The 14,219-nt window shown below is 52.2% G+C and overlaps 1 protein-coding gene across 6 annotated transcripts in view; it reads right to left on the bottom strand.

Annotated features, from left to right (window-relative positions):
• The window catches only part of CSMD2 (CUB and Sushi multiple domains 2), a 494,027-nt gene that overhangs the window by 190,018 nt on the left and 289,790 nt on the right, over positions 1-14,219 (bottom strand). For all 6 annotated transcript variants that reach the window (XM_072723914.1, XM_072723908.1, XM_072723910.1 and 3 more), the window contains exons 14-15: positions 6,245-6,571; positions 2,514-2,708 (exon numbers count right to left, since the gene is read on the bottom strand). In XM_072723914.1, the coding sequence (XP_072580015.1) occupies positions 2,514-2,708; positions 6,245-6,571 (522 nt within the window). The remainder of the gene's footprint in view (positions 1-2,513; positions 2,709-6,244; positions 6,572-14,219) is intronic.

Raw genomic sequence — 14,219 nt, 5'->3', positions numbered from 1 at the left:
CAGACACGGCTCCACGGCTCCAAGGACAGTGCATGCCCACAATGACCCTGTGGCCAGGCTACACTTTATAGATGGGGCAGCTGGGGCACGAAGGGGCCAAGTCACTTGCCCGGGGTGACTCAGAGGGTAAACACCAGGGTGGAGGCAAAGGACAGTCAGTGCAGGGGGAGGTCAGGCTCTGGAGACCATTAGGAGGGACTAACCTAGAACAGATATTTTAAGGTCTTTCACCCATCCATCCAACCTTCCTTCCTTCCTTCTGTCCTTCCTTCCATCCATCCATCCATCCATCCATCCTTCCTTCCTTCCTTCCATCCATCCAACCTTCCTTCCATCCATCCATCCATCTATTCATCCTTCCATCCAACCTTCCTTCCATCCATCCAACCTTCCTTCCATCCATCCATCCTTCCATCCTTCCATCCAACCTTCCATCCATCCATCCATCCATCCATCCATCCATCCAACCATCCTTCCTACCTTCCTTCCATCCATCCATCCTTCCATCCAACCTTCCTTACATCCATCCATCCATCCATCCATCCATCCATCCAACCTTCATTCCTTCCATCCAACCTTCCTTCCTTCCTTCCTTCCTTCCTTCCTTCTACCCTTCCCTCCATCCTTTATTCCTTCCATCCATCCATCCTTTCTTCCTTCCATCCATCCTTTCTTCCTTCCATCCATCCATCTATCCATCCTTCCATCCAACCTTCCTTCCATCCATCCATCCTTCCATCCTTCCATCCATCCTTTCTTCCTTCCATCCATCCATCCATCCATCCTTCCTTCCATCCATCCATCCTTTCTTCCTTCCATCCATCCATCCTTCCTTCCATCCATCCATCCTTTCTTCCTTCCATCCATCCATCCATCTATCCATCCTTCCATCCAACCTTCCTTCCATCCATCCATCCTTCCATCCTTCCATCCAACCTTCCATCCATCCATCCATCCATCCATCCATCCATCCAACCTTCATTCCTTCCATCCAACCTTCCTTCCTTCCTTCCTTCCACCCATCCCTCCATCCTTTATTCCTTCCATCCATCCATCCTTTCTTCCTTCCATCCATCCATCCATCCATCCATCTATCCATCCTTCCATCCAACCTTCCTTCCATCCACCCAACCTTCCTTCCATCCATCCATCCTTCCATCCAACCTTCCATCCATCCATCCATCCATCCATCCATCCATCCAACCATCCTTCCTACCTTCCTTCCATCCATCCATCCATCCATCCATCCATCCATCCATCCATCCAACCTTCATTCCTTCCATCCAACCTTCCTTCCTTCCTTCCTTCCTTCCTTCCTTCCTTCCTTCCTTCCACCCATCCCTCCATCCTTTATTCCTTCCATCCATCCATCCTTTCTTCCTTCCATCCATCCATCCATCCATCCATCCATCCATCTATCCATCCTTCCATCCAACCTTCCTTCCATCCATCCAACCTTCCTTCCATCCATCCATCCTTCCATCCTTCCATCCAACCTTCATTCCTTCCATCCAACCTTCCTTCCTTCCTTCCTTCCTTCCTTCCTTCTACCCTTCCCTCCATCCTTTATTCCTTCCATCCATCCATCCATCCATCCATCCATCCTTCCTTCCATCCATCCTTCCTTCCTTCCTTCCATCCATCCATCCATCCATCCAACCTTCCTTCCTTCCATCCATCCAATCTTCCTTCCTTCCTTCCTTCCTTCCTTCCTTCCTTCCTTCCTTCTACCCTTCCTTCCATCCATCCATCCATCCATCCATCCATCCTTCCATCCAGTAACTCACCAACCAGTACCGAGCAAGCATCTAAGTGTCTAACCATTCGCCAGCTGTGGCAGTGAGACCCTAACCTCAGGAGCTTCCAACCCAGCAGCAGCACAGCGAACCCTCTGGGGACTCACTTTACACCAGGAGCTGCCCTTTATACCTTGTTCTTATCACTCCCTCTGCTTTCAGCTGGAGCAGACAGGGGCTCAGAGGGAGAAGGTGACCTGCCAGGATTCCAGCCTCTGCCCGGGGGCTTGAGAGCCCACCTGCACTCAGACGCTCCGCCATATGCACTGAGTGGTCAGCGGTCCCCCCTCATTCTCCTCCTACCTGTCAGCTCTGGGCGGGGTGTGCTGTGCGGCTCCCCCGCTCGTTCTCCTGGCCTTCCCACACGCTGGCCCGGGTGCTTGGCACGTGGAGGAGAGAGTGCCAGGCAGCCTGAAAGCCTTGAGCCTGTGCAGCGCTGCCAACGCTTTGGGCTCACAGAGCTCCCCTGGGCAGGAGCTGGAAGCAGGGTTTCGGAGAGGGCTCTCCGTTGAGAGAAGAGGCGTCCTCATGCCTGATGGCCTCAAACCAGCATTCCTCCAGTTACAATGCAAATTTCTATGCTAAGTCATTCCACAGAGCCCTGCCACCCGGGTGAGGGTGAGAGGGCCGCCCGGGGCCTGGGAGGGGGGAAGGACCATGGGGACGGCCCTCTCAGGCCTCTGCAGAGTCTGCGGTGAAGCCCTGGCCCGCACGTACCTTCACAGCGCAGCACGGCACTGTTCCAGACCACGCTACCCTCCTTCAGGATGCAGGTGATGGTTTCCGAGCCCTGGGTCCCAAGGAAGCCTTCGTCACACAGGAAGGAGATGGAACTTCCCAGCTGGAGGCTGTCCCCAAACCGCTTGCCGTTCACTGGCACGCCAGGGTCAGGGCACTCGTTGTGTCGGAAGGCTGTGTGGAAGGGGGTCAGGGTGTGATTAGGAAGGCTGGCGCGCAGATGGGCCCCCCACCTCAGAGAAAGTGAGCTTCTAAGCCCAGCCCCAGGCCCCCCCGCCGCTTCCACAAGGACCGGCCATGCTGGAGGCGGGGCAGGTGCCCCGGAACCAGAGACCCCAGGACCCGGAGCCGCCCTGGGCAGAGAGCAGGACACTGACACACTGGCTCTCCCGCCGTCTGGAGCACCCAGTCCCACTTGGTCCCAACGAGCATCCCGGGACCAGGCACGGGGCCAAGTGCATCCCACGTCAGCTCATTCACAGCCTGCATGACTCCATGAGGTCGGCACGATGACCCCAGGCTACAAATGAGGAAACTGAGGCTCCACGTGGCTTAGGAGCCGGGCGGCCTCCTACTGTCACATGCACTCCACGCTGCCCTAACCGCAGACAGTTATGGGGTCATTTATGTTGCAGATGAGCTGGACTCCGAGTCCTGTGACACTAATAGACACTAAGCATCAGAAAGCAGGTGCCCTGGCCCCCAGCCTGCCAGAAGTCATTCCCTTCATCTCCTCGCGGCCGTCAGGCTGCCTCTCGCCCGTCCAGACAAGCGACGATGCAGGGGCACGGGGCACAGGAGGGAGGGCACGTGCGGGTTTCACTGGGCTTTGCCTCTTATTCAGTACACGGTTCTGGGCAACTTATGTAATTGCGCTGAGCCTGTTTCCCGACCTATAAAGTGGGGACCGTACTTCCCTGGCAGGGTCATTTTGGGACAGAAATAAAAGGAAAGTTGGTATGAATCCTACAGTGGAGGATGTTTGGGACGGCGCCTGACAGATGGTAAGGACTCCGCGGTATGAATCCCCTGCCTTCCTCCCAGGCCCGCTCTGTCTCCACGGAGCACGTCCCCAGCCCGCCCTCCCCAGGGGCACCAGGTTCTGGAGCGTCAGCCTCCGAGCCACACACCCCGTGCATCCCTGCTGTCGTGAGGACGGAGCCCCCCGGGGGACCGGGCGCCCTGGCTGGGCGGGCACACCCATTTGCAAGCCTCCGAAATCCCCTAGTGGTTGAAACACGTGCACAACCAGGGACACAAGGGCCTCAAAGGCTGCTGGGTCTTGCTGGAGGCAAGAGCCCCGCAGACCCGGGCGTCCATCCCAGCGGAGGCCAGCGCAGGGGCCTCTGATGTGGCAATGGGGTGATGATCCCCTGTGGAGCCGGGCAGGCGCCCCCACACTTGGGCCCCAGCTTCCTTCACGGGGGGCCGATGGCCGGGAGGCTGCCTGACGTTTCCAGAGACGCCGCGGAAACAGGGCGGTGCTTGGGGCCACGAGGGACTATGGAGCCACGTCCAACGTCGGGGGCAAAGGCTCTAAGTCAAGGATTTAATACCCGTGTGCCTTTCCAAGCCGCAGTTTCCCGGCGTGCGGAAGGGGCAGGCCGAGCCTGGTTCCTGAATCTGTGCGGGGCGGCCTGCAGCAGCGGCCACGGGGTACGGCCGCGCTGGGTGCTGGGGGCGGCAGCTGCCCGCATCATCGCTCAAACGCCCCACAAGGAGGAAGGACCTGCTTTGCCCAGAGCGCTGGGCATGCAATGGGATCGCTGGTCCTTGTTACCGGGGCGCCGACCTCAAGCAAGCACGACGGGGAGCAGCCCGTGCTGTCTTGCAGCGGAGGGGCTTCTGGGAGGGGGGCCCCCACGTGGCATAGACTGAAGCTCGGCTCACATGATCGTTGGCCATGTGTGACCGAGGAGCCTCAGGTCTGTCCCCCAACACCTGTCCATGGACTCCTGCAGCACCCGCTACACTGGCATCAGCTCCAAACACTCCAAACATGTTCGTTCCAGGGCCTCATCCCCTTGGGTATTCTGATTTAGCAACGGGGCCAAGTGTAAAGCAATTATGTCTATTTATGCACCCAACTATCTCTGGAAACAGCAAAGTCTGGCGAGAATCATCCCTGGGGGCGGCGGTGGGGGGGCTCCAGGGCCTAATTAACACTTGTTCTTTGACATGCCCTGTTTGCACCATGTGTATGTGTTGCACGTGTGTCATTTTTTCAGGAGCGGAGAAGCCCTGGGGAGGAAGCCTCCCTTGGGTCAGGTCCCCGCCTGCTGCCTCTCCCTCCAGCCTCCACCAAGGACTCAGCGCCGGCTGCTTTCTGGAAAGTGGGCCCTTGGCGGGACACAGTAGCTAGTCCCGTCCCCGGCTCACCACTGCCGTGTGCACCTGCCCTGAGCCTGTAGGGTGGCCAGCCCTCACTGTCCCTGGGACGCCTCTCGCCCCTCCTCTTCCTGCCTCCCACCGGGTTGGGGGGGGGAAGAAAGGGCATCGGTCACTCACGGAGCTCTCGGTTCCGCGAGCACTTGCCAATCCTTAGCGGGTCCAGACTCTGTGCTGGCCACAGGGACACGGAGGCAAGCACGCAAGCCCCCAGCTGTCCAGGGCTCACGATCTCATGTGGAGCAAGCACATGTGGATGGGCTGGAGGCCGGAGCGGCAGGGCGAGCCTGGGAAGGCGGTGCCGTGGGCCTGGGCCCTGCGTCCTCTTCCTGTGGGTGGCGGGGGCAGGTGTCCCGGGAAGAGGCACGCCCTGAGATTGTTGCTAGCAAGTGTGCTTGTGTTCCTCAAGGTGTGGAAGGGATGCTGGGAAGCGGCTCCAGCTTGGGCGGTGCCCTGGGACCCGAGGTCCCCAACGGCCCCAGCTCACCGAGGGCCCGGGGACCCAGTTGTGTGGGGGAGGTGCCAGGCTCTGTGCGTGTTTGTGCGTGGGGTGGGATGCGAAGTGGGCGCTTGCATCTCACGGCGGCCCCCTGAGAAGATCTGCGGACCTGCCTGGCAGGTGCAGCCTCAGCCCCACCCACCTGCTCGGTGTTGGCTGAGCTCGCACGGTCCACGGCTCCTCATGACCCACGAGCACCTGCTGCTACCTTGGCAGTCTTGGTGCTTCTCGGCCCCATGCCCCCCTCCTCGCTACGGTCCCAGGAGACACAGGAATGAAAAGGTTTAGCACTTAGCTTCAGGCTGCTTCTAGAGAAGCGGCCCAGGGTTGAAACTGGGAGGGGACAGGTTTTGGACTGTGGCCCCGAGAGGGCAACAGGGAAGTGCCCCGATAACACAGCTAATTAAGCCTCAGATCCAAGCAGAAACACCGCCACTAGAGACCTTTGCTCCTGATCTGACTCTTGGGTGGGAACTGGGCCAAGCAGAGCGCGAGCCCCGCTGGGGACACCCAATGTCAACCGTAAGCAGGTGTTCAAGGCTCGGGGGAGGGGAGGGCACCTTGAGGGGGGTGGGCGATGAGGATGGGTGACACAGCTGCCCTCCAGGAGGGGGAGGGTGGAGGGAGCAGCGAGGGCCCAGGCTGGATCTTACACGTCACACCGTAAGCAAATGCTCAAAAGAGAGGGAATCCGAGGAAAAGTACCCCGGCCAGCAGCCAGCGCTTTCTGGTTTCTGATCATGCGACCCCGCCCAGCCCTCGGCTCCCGGCCCCTCTCATCATGCTCCTCCCTGGGGGCGCTGTCCACCGTGCGGGGACTCACTGGTGAAAGTGATGTTGAAGCCCCTCTTCCCCGTGGAGTGGTCGGTCTGGAACTCGAGACGGGCCACGTGGCCGCTGCTTGTGATGGAGGAGGGGAGCTGGTTTCCTGAGAAGGTGCCCAGGACCGGGGCCTCGGCCGTCGCCCCATCCTTGATGACCAGGAAGTCAAACTGGGGTTCCACGTCGATGTCGTTGAAGGCCAGGTGAATGCGGCTCTCGGGCCGGGCCAGGATGAGCCAGACGCAGTGGAGGTGGTTGCCATAGTCCTCGGGGTAGTTGGGTGACAGGACGACCCCGGATGGGCTGGTGAAGTTGAAGAAGCAGGAAACTGCAAGAGAGGAGCAGGGGAGGTCAGGGAGCGCCCCGGGGGCACCTGCTGGGCCTAAAGAGCAAGGAAGAAACGCGACACTGGGGTTGGGCAGACTGGCTGGGTGCTGGGTGCTGGGCGCTGGGTGCTGGGCGCTGGGCAGGAGGCCTGCTGGGTCCTCGGTGGACACGGTCTCCGGGGTAGTGGGGGGCAGGGCACGTTGGGCCCAGGTCTCTAAACGGGACGACAGGTGTGCCCGCGGGATTCAGGCAGCCTCAAAGTTACAGGAACGAAGAGGCACGGGGGTGCTGGGCAACTGTCTTCCAGAGACCAAAGCATTGGAGGAACCTGGGGGAGGCGTGAGGCTGGCCCCTCCCCACGGCCTACCCACTTACTGGCCTCCCGCCTGCTTTGCCCTGAGGACACACTCCTCTGAAACCCCTTACTTTAAAACCCTTTTCGTGCCAGTTACTAACAGGCCCCCGGGGGAGGTTGAGGCAAGGGATGTGCTATATACATGGAGTAGCAAGCAAACAAGCAAGCACTGAACCAAAATTAAAAGGGAAAAACAAGAGAATGAAAAAAAAAAACTGCAACCAATATGGCCAAGGGGTAAATACCAATGTTAAAGTAGAGCTTTTAGAATTGTTTAAGAACATCATCAAGAAAAAAAAAAAGAACATCAGCAAGAAAAATAAATTTAAAAAAATAAAATAAATAAAAAAAAGAACATTAGCAAGATGAGCAGAGGGTAGGCTCATGGGATTCGTGGGAGAAAAAGTAGAATGACTACAAAAACACCGTGCATTTCACTGGTAAAAAAAAAAAATTTAAGAAAAAATATACAGCCCAATATTGTGGAGGCTTCGCGGAAACTCCTAGGTATTTATTGCCAGTTGCAGAGTAAAGCTGATATAATTAATCCTTTTGGAAGGGAGTAGGTGAATTCTTATCAATAGCCACAAAACTATTCAAATAGTTTTATATTCAATATATATTCAAATATTCTGACCCAGGAATCTCTAGGAACTAATTCAAAAGAAAAAGAGCCACGTGGACAAAGATGTTTATAGTGACATAATTTCATTACAGAGGAAAAAAATGTGAACAACCTATATGCCAGCCTAATAATACGAGGTAAATTATAGCCTTTAACGTGATGGGGTTTGAACGAAATCATTAAAGTGATAAATACGACCCTGCAGAAAAAAGAGCGTTAAGCATCACTTTAAGTAAAACAGTAGATCATAAAATTATATGTATACTTCTGATTACAGCTATTGCACATTTATTTACATGTGGATAAAGGCTGGACATGAGCCCCTGAATAAGAATTGTTTTCGAGTAATAGGTTTTGGGGTAATACTTTTTCAAGATGAAAACAGTGTTTAATTTTTCTGACTGCAAAAATGATATAGGCTTCTACGAAACACTTTTATTTATTTTTTTATTTATAAATTTATTTTTTATTGGTGTTCAATTTGCCAACATATAGTACTAAACACTTTCAAATGTAAAAGTATAAAGAGGGTAAAAACTAATATGCGCAAACACCTAAGTCCCCTTATGACATTTATATTGATGTTGGGCCGTTAATGATACTGAAACTTAAGTGAGCACAATATTTGGCTTATTAATTATAATTAAGCTAAGGTGAAAAAAATAATCATGAAATCATGCTTGCAAAAAAAGCACACGCACACAACAAAGGAATTGGTGGCTCCTTAGGCTGAGCTGCTCCTTTCTTCCCTTGACTCGACCCATCTTCCCCTTTTCTACATCAGGAATCCCCTTCCCCGCCTGCTACTCAAAGCCATCCCATCCGACTCTGCGAAGTGAACCTGGCCCCTAAGACACAGCCAGTCGTGTTCCCGCAGTCTCCCCTGTTTTGGAGGAATAGAGTCTGGGCCGAGGGGAGAGATGGACGTGACAAAGCCTTCAGGCAACACAACATATGGTTAATAGTGATCGCGGTGATACGCTAATGATGACGGTAGGTAGCCCATTTTACAGACAAAGACACCGAGGCACGCAGAGGTTAAGTAATTTGCCAGGGTTGCTTGGTCAGTCAATGGCAACAGCAGGTTCAAGTCCATCTGATTCCAGGGGCCAAGCTCTCAGCCACCCCTCAACATCCCCTTAAGAGAACAGTACTACCCACCGGGCCACTGGAGTCCATGGGCTGTTCCTAGAATTTGCGGAGTATCGACCTGTCGACTCCTGACCCTCACATTAGCGCAGGCGTGGGGGGCTCTAGGGTGCCCCCACAGGGCCGTGCTGTCTCCAGCTGTGAGCGTAATGCAGATCGCGGGGAATCCTAACCCAACAAAGCCAATGACCTCGAGGACCAGGGGGCAAAATCACAAGACCTGCCTACGGGTAGGACCACACCGAGGTGGATCGGAGGCAAAAAGGAGTACCGTGATTTCAGAGGGGAGGCCGTCAGAAGCACCGTGAGCATGCGCACAACGGATTTGCCCCAGAGGAGGACTTGAAGGCCATCCCGAGTCCCCATCCCACTCCACCACCATGGCGCCATCACAGTTTTCTTGTTTCTTTATCCCCTTTGTAGTGGGTCGCCGTCTTGTAAAGCTCCAGGCGCACCGGTTTGAGCAGCTGTATACGTACGGTAGCGTTACCATCCCTCTAGAAGACGATCTTGCCACCCGTTTACGGTCTGTCCCTCCCTCTCCCCAGCACATACACACATGCTCCAGGAGACGAGAAGTCTTGTCTGTTTGACTCTTCTCAGTCCCCAATGGCTCCCACAACGCCCGGTGCATTCACTGTAGGTGCTCAATCAATACTTGCTGAATGAATCAATGAGTACAGTTGACTCCTGAACAACACAGATTTGAAATGCACACGTCCACTTACGCATGGATTTTTTTTCATAAATGTAGCCCAGTACTGTAAATGCTTTTTCTCTTCCTTATGATTTTCTTGATAACACTTTCTTTTCTCCAGCTTACTTCAGTGTAAGAATACAACATATCATGCACGTAACATGCAAAATGCGTGTTGATCAACTGTTTGCGTTATTGGCAAAGCTTTCAGTCTGCAGTAGGCTCTTAGTGGTTCAGTTTTAGGGGAGTCAAAAATCATATATGGGTTTTTTTTGACTGAACAGGGTCGGGTGGGGAGAGGTTGGCACCCCTACTGCCATGTTGTTCAAGGGTTAACTGTATTTAATGGTGGTACTGTCTAAAAAGATGGGGGCATGAATATGTGTGTCTCATGTCCTCATCCTGTTCCACACCTCCCTCCCCACCTCCGTTCCGGCAAGAGAATTGACCAAAGTCTGAAAAACAGGTGGATACCTGAGTCAGCTTTGGAAACTAAGACAAAATATTGTGCCATGACCCTCAATGCATTTCTCTTAGACACGGTACAGATCTGTTCCTAAATAATTTAGAGGAGAAAAGAGAATGGCCCAGCCAAGTGGCTAAACAGCAAAGACAACAAAGTCAGACCTCAAGAAATACGTTATTCCCATAACATTCATTAAAAAAACAAAAACTAAAACAAAAACAAAAACAAAAACAAAATATAACCACTCACAGGTGTTTTCTACCCAACCAAGAGATGAATCGAAATGAAGAACTCAAATGTGGGAAAGTTATGGTTAATAATAATAATAAAAAAAAGATTAGGAACAAGCAAATGAGCCATATAGTAAGGAATCTAAATAATTGCTATAAACGTAGTTATAAAACAGAATGCAAGCGTAACAAATATTCCTTCGAAGAGAAGATAAAAGATATCACTCCTGCCCAAACCCCAGGGTAAAGCATTGCACATGACGCTGATAGAAAGCACAAAGTTGGAGCAAGGAGATATGCTAATTTCCTCATCTTCAAGAAACTCTGCTATATAGTTTCTGTGGTTAATTAGAGAAATATAGGTTAGACCATGTTTTCAAAGATGTAAAGAGTAATTAGTAATAGACTATAAAGTAGCTTATCTTCAAAATTACCAAAGGGGAAAAAGAAATGCAGTCAATTTAGCAAAAAATGAAATGCAAAGGGAACAACGGGGAAGCATAAAGAGGGGAAATGCAGAGTAAATGCTCAAAAAAAAAAAAAAAAGAAGACAAGAGACAAAACATTATTTATGACAATACACGTGTACAGATTAGCCTAGCCCGGTAAGCTATAATTCTCATTTTGGAACAAGACACACGGCTTACACAGAGTGACACGAGGGAAGGGGCCAAGATAGCTCAGACTTTACATTAGACGAGGATCAAAGTTCACCCACACTGAGTCTCCGGAGACTCCCACAGCGGGTCCAGAGCACGCGCAGGTTCTAGAAGCTTTCCCCAGGGAACCCTAAATGTACAGTTTCAGAAGGGCTGGTGGAGGCAAATGCAAACCACCCACGAAGGGGGTCTTAATCTCAAGATCAGACCCATGGAGGCTGTAATGTCACACCGGACTCTTGGACAAACCTCGTTTTGGGTCAAGAGTCCTCCGGAAAGCCACCAAGAGACACTTCCTCTCGCACCTGGAAGGAGACGAAGCTCATGAACGGACACTCACGGAACAAGAGCGCGGCCCCACTAAGCTCGATTTTATGCACTTAGAAATAAGTTAGACTTGTTGCCACGAGGGCAGGGGAAGGGAGTATGTGTTGTCCTACAGAGGTCTGACCGTTGTCGCTCTGGAAAATCCCGCTGCGTGCTACTTCGAAATGCTTCGGTGGCGCGGTTTGCCTCTGCGCGTCCAGAATGAACACATCAAGTGCTGTGACTGCATCTCATCGCTATCAAGCACCTAGGTGAAAACACGGAGATAAGGTGCCTACGCTTTTTGGAAGGAATTATGCTCACAGATCTCAGCCTTGGAGAAACTTTTAAATCAGAGGGCTTGCCATCGCTCAGACTTCTGAAAAACGATGAAGGCGGAAAACTCACGAACAGGTGTGTACGCATAATTACCGTGTGTAACATCAGATCATTATCTGATATGATCTGGAGTAGGAAACACAAGGGGCTTGTTGAAAAACCCTCTCTTACTATCTTCTCTTTTGTTGCTGTCTTTGCCGGCTTTGCTGCTTTCAAAATGATAATTCGATTACGGGGCGGGCGGGAGGGAGGGGGGTGCATATGAGAAAGCGAAACCAAACCCAAAGGTGATATTTAAGCAGTGGATGAGGCACGCGTTCCAAAATGAAGATATGACAGGATGCTTCAGACAGAACAAATAAACTATTTTTAAAAAGTGCAAGAGTTGGGATGCTGGGTAGCTCAGCAGTTTAGTGCTGCCTTCGGCCCAGGGCGTGACCCTAGGGTCCTGGGATCAAGTCCTGTGTCGGGCTCCCTGCATGGAGCCTGCTTCTCCCTCTGCCTATGTCTCTGCCTCTCTCTCTCTCTCTCTCTCTCTCTCTCTCTCTCTCTCTATCATGAATAAATAAATAGAATCTTTTTTAAAAAGTGCAAAAAAAGTGCAAGAGTTGGAGGAAAATACACTAATCTGAAATCAAAAGTAAGTAAAAATAAAGAGGATGTGTAAAATACTCTGAGTGTGTATGTGTTATATGAAACCGTGTGGCTCCCAAACAAGGAACATCACCCTCCTTACAAATATCCGTGAAATATTACGGAAATGGACTTTATCTTAGGCTACAAGGAAATCTGCATAAACCTCCCCGTGAAGCAGGAAGTGTGGGGCCGCGAGCACAGACGCACTAGAAGTTGACCCTCCAAGAAGACAGAAGACTCTGCAGATCACCTGAAAACTCACAGAACTCTTTCTTGAATAAGTTCTCGAGTTCAAAGAGGAAATGAAATCTGTGAACCCGGACTAGTAATAATGATGATGATGATGATGATGATGATGATGATGTGTGGTCAAAGCTGTAGCTCACAGAAAATTCATAGCCTCATTCACCATTAAATTATAGAGAAATAAGTGAAGTGCATGTTCAAACTCAAAAGCTACAGAGAGAACAACTGAGCTGGATCAAGGACGGAAGGGAGAGTAAACTTGGTAAAGATAAAAAACAGAAATGAAAAAAAAAATTAAAAAAAAACAGAAATGAATGATGGAAAAGGTACATAAATAAGAAACTTCTCGCTCAAGACGTTTCGCCACAAGGGCTACCCAAGCTATAAGGAGAGAGAAGGTGCAAATGCGCGGAGATGGGACAGGGCGGCTACGGAGGTAAGCGAGTCACAGAACAGCGTGTGTGACCCGCCGAAAATCTGAAGTCTCTACAAAACGGAATTTCCTAGCAAATTCTCAATTACCAAAGTTGTGTGAAGAGGAAACCCGAGGGAACTGCAATGTGCTTTAAGGAACAGGTGGTTTCGTGGCTAGAGCTTTAAGACTCTAAACACACCATAACAGCCTCGCTATTTAAATTAATTTTGATACGAATACTCCCCTAAAACAGTATATATGATACACATATTCACACCCACCTACTCACACACCAACATACCCATCACATAAAAAAGAAATCCCATATGCAACGTGTTGGCAAATCAGGTTCGGTCCTAAAACAATGAACAAACACAGCCCGTGTCATGAAAACAACAAAACTGCCTGGAAGGCAGAGAAGATCATTTATTTTTTTATTTTTTTATTTTTATTTTTTTTAGAGAAGATCATTTAAAAGCAGGAGACGCACTAGGTCTTTGGAGAACGAGCTCACTTAAAGTGACAATTATCCTCCAATCACTGTGTGCGTTGGACACGACTCCAGGTGCAACTCACACCAATTTTTTTTTTTTTTCTGGAAACCTTGGAACGGCCAGGACCGCGTGTATTGGGGACACACAGGTGACAAGAGCCAACATCCCCTTAAGGGATGGGGACTGATGTGGATGGGGGGCCAGCCGGCCCTGGACTGCAGCCCTGCGGAGGACACCATCGTGGTTTCGCGGATGCAGAGGGGAGTCCAGGTGGTCAAGGCTCGTGCTGTGCGGGGGCCACGGGCTCGCAGGCGCCGGTCGGGCTGCTCTGGAGCCCGTGGCAGGTACCTACTATGTCCTCAGCCAAGGACCCCTTGCTGCTCAGGTGTCGGGACATATCCCGAAGCTGCGACAGGAAGAGCTCCAGGCACGAGCTTCCCGTGGGGAAAGCACAGAAACAGTTGCGGCGTCTAAGCCCTTGGGCGAGGGCGAGGGGCTGCCTTTCACCTGCGGCCCATGGCGGGTGGAGGGGACAGGACGCAGGGTCCCCCCAGACTGGCGGTGGGGGGTGAGACTTGCACTCGCCCAGCGTGCCGCGGAGCCACCAGAAAGAGGGATACAGGGGGTGTGAGGGTCTCGGTGGTGAGGAGGGCTCTCTCGGGGGGACACCCCAGCAGAAACCGCGTGGGAAGTGGTGTTGTGGCCCCAGAAACGACAAACTTGGGGGCCTCAGAAGTCTCCATAAACAAAACCCCAATACCGAGGAGCAAGCGCAGAGGAGAGGTTTGCAGCTCATCACAGTTAAGTATCTATATGGTCTCCAAATACGGGGTCCATCCCGGGGAAGGTCACCCTCGGGCACAAGGCCTGGCCGAGGGAGGCTGAGGAGTCGAGCTGGTCCACGGGGACGTGGGGATGCACGGCGACACTGGGAGGCGGCGGGGGAAGGACAGACAGCCTGGACTGTGCAGGAGGATGGAGAGACGCTGGGCGGCAGGCGGAGGCCAGGTGGGAGGAGACCCTGAGGGCGGC

Source organism: Vulpes vulpes, chromosome 10 (genome assembly GCF_048418805.1).
Source record: "Vulpes vulpes isolate BD-2025 chromosome 10, VulVul3, whole genome shotgun sequence".
Taxonomy (NCBI): Eukaryota; Metazoa; Chordata; class Mammalia; order Carnivora; family Canidae; genus Vulpes; species Vulpes vulpes.
This window is presented reverse-complemented; position numbering and strand designations above follow the sequence as displayed.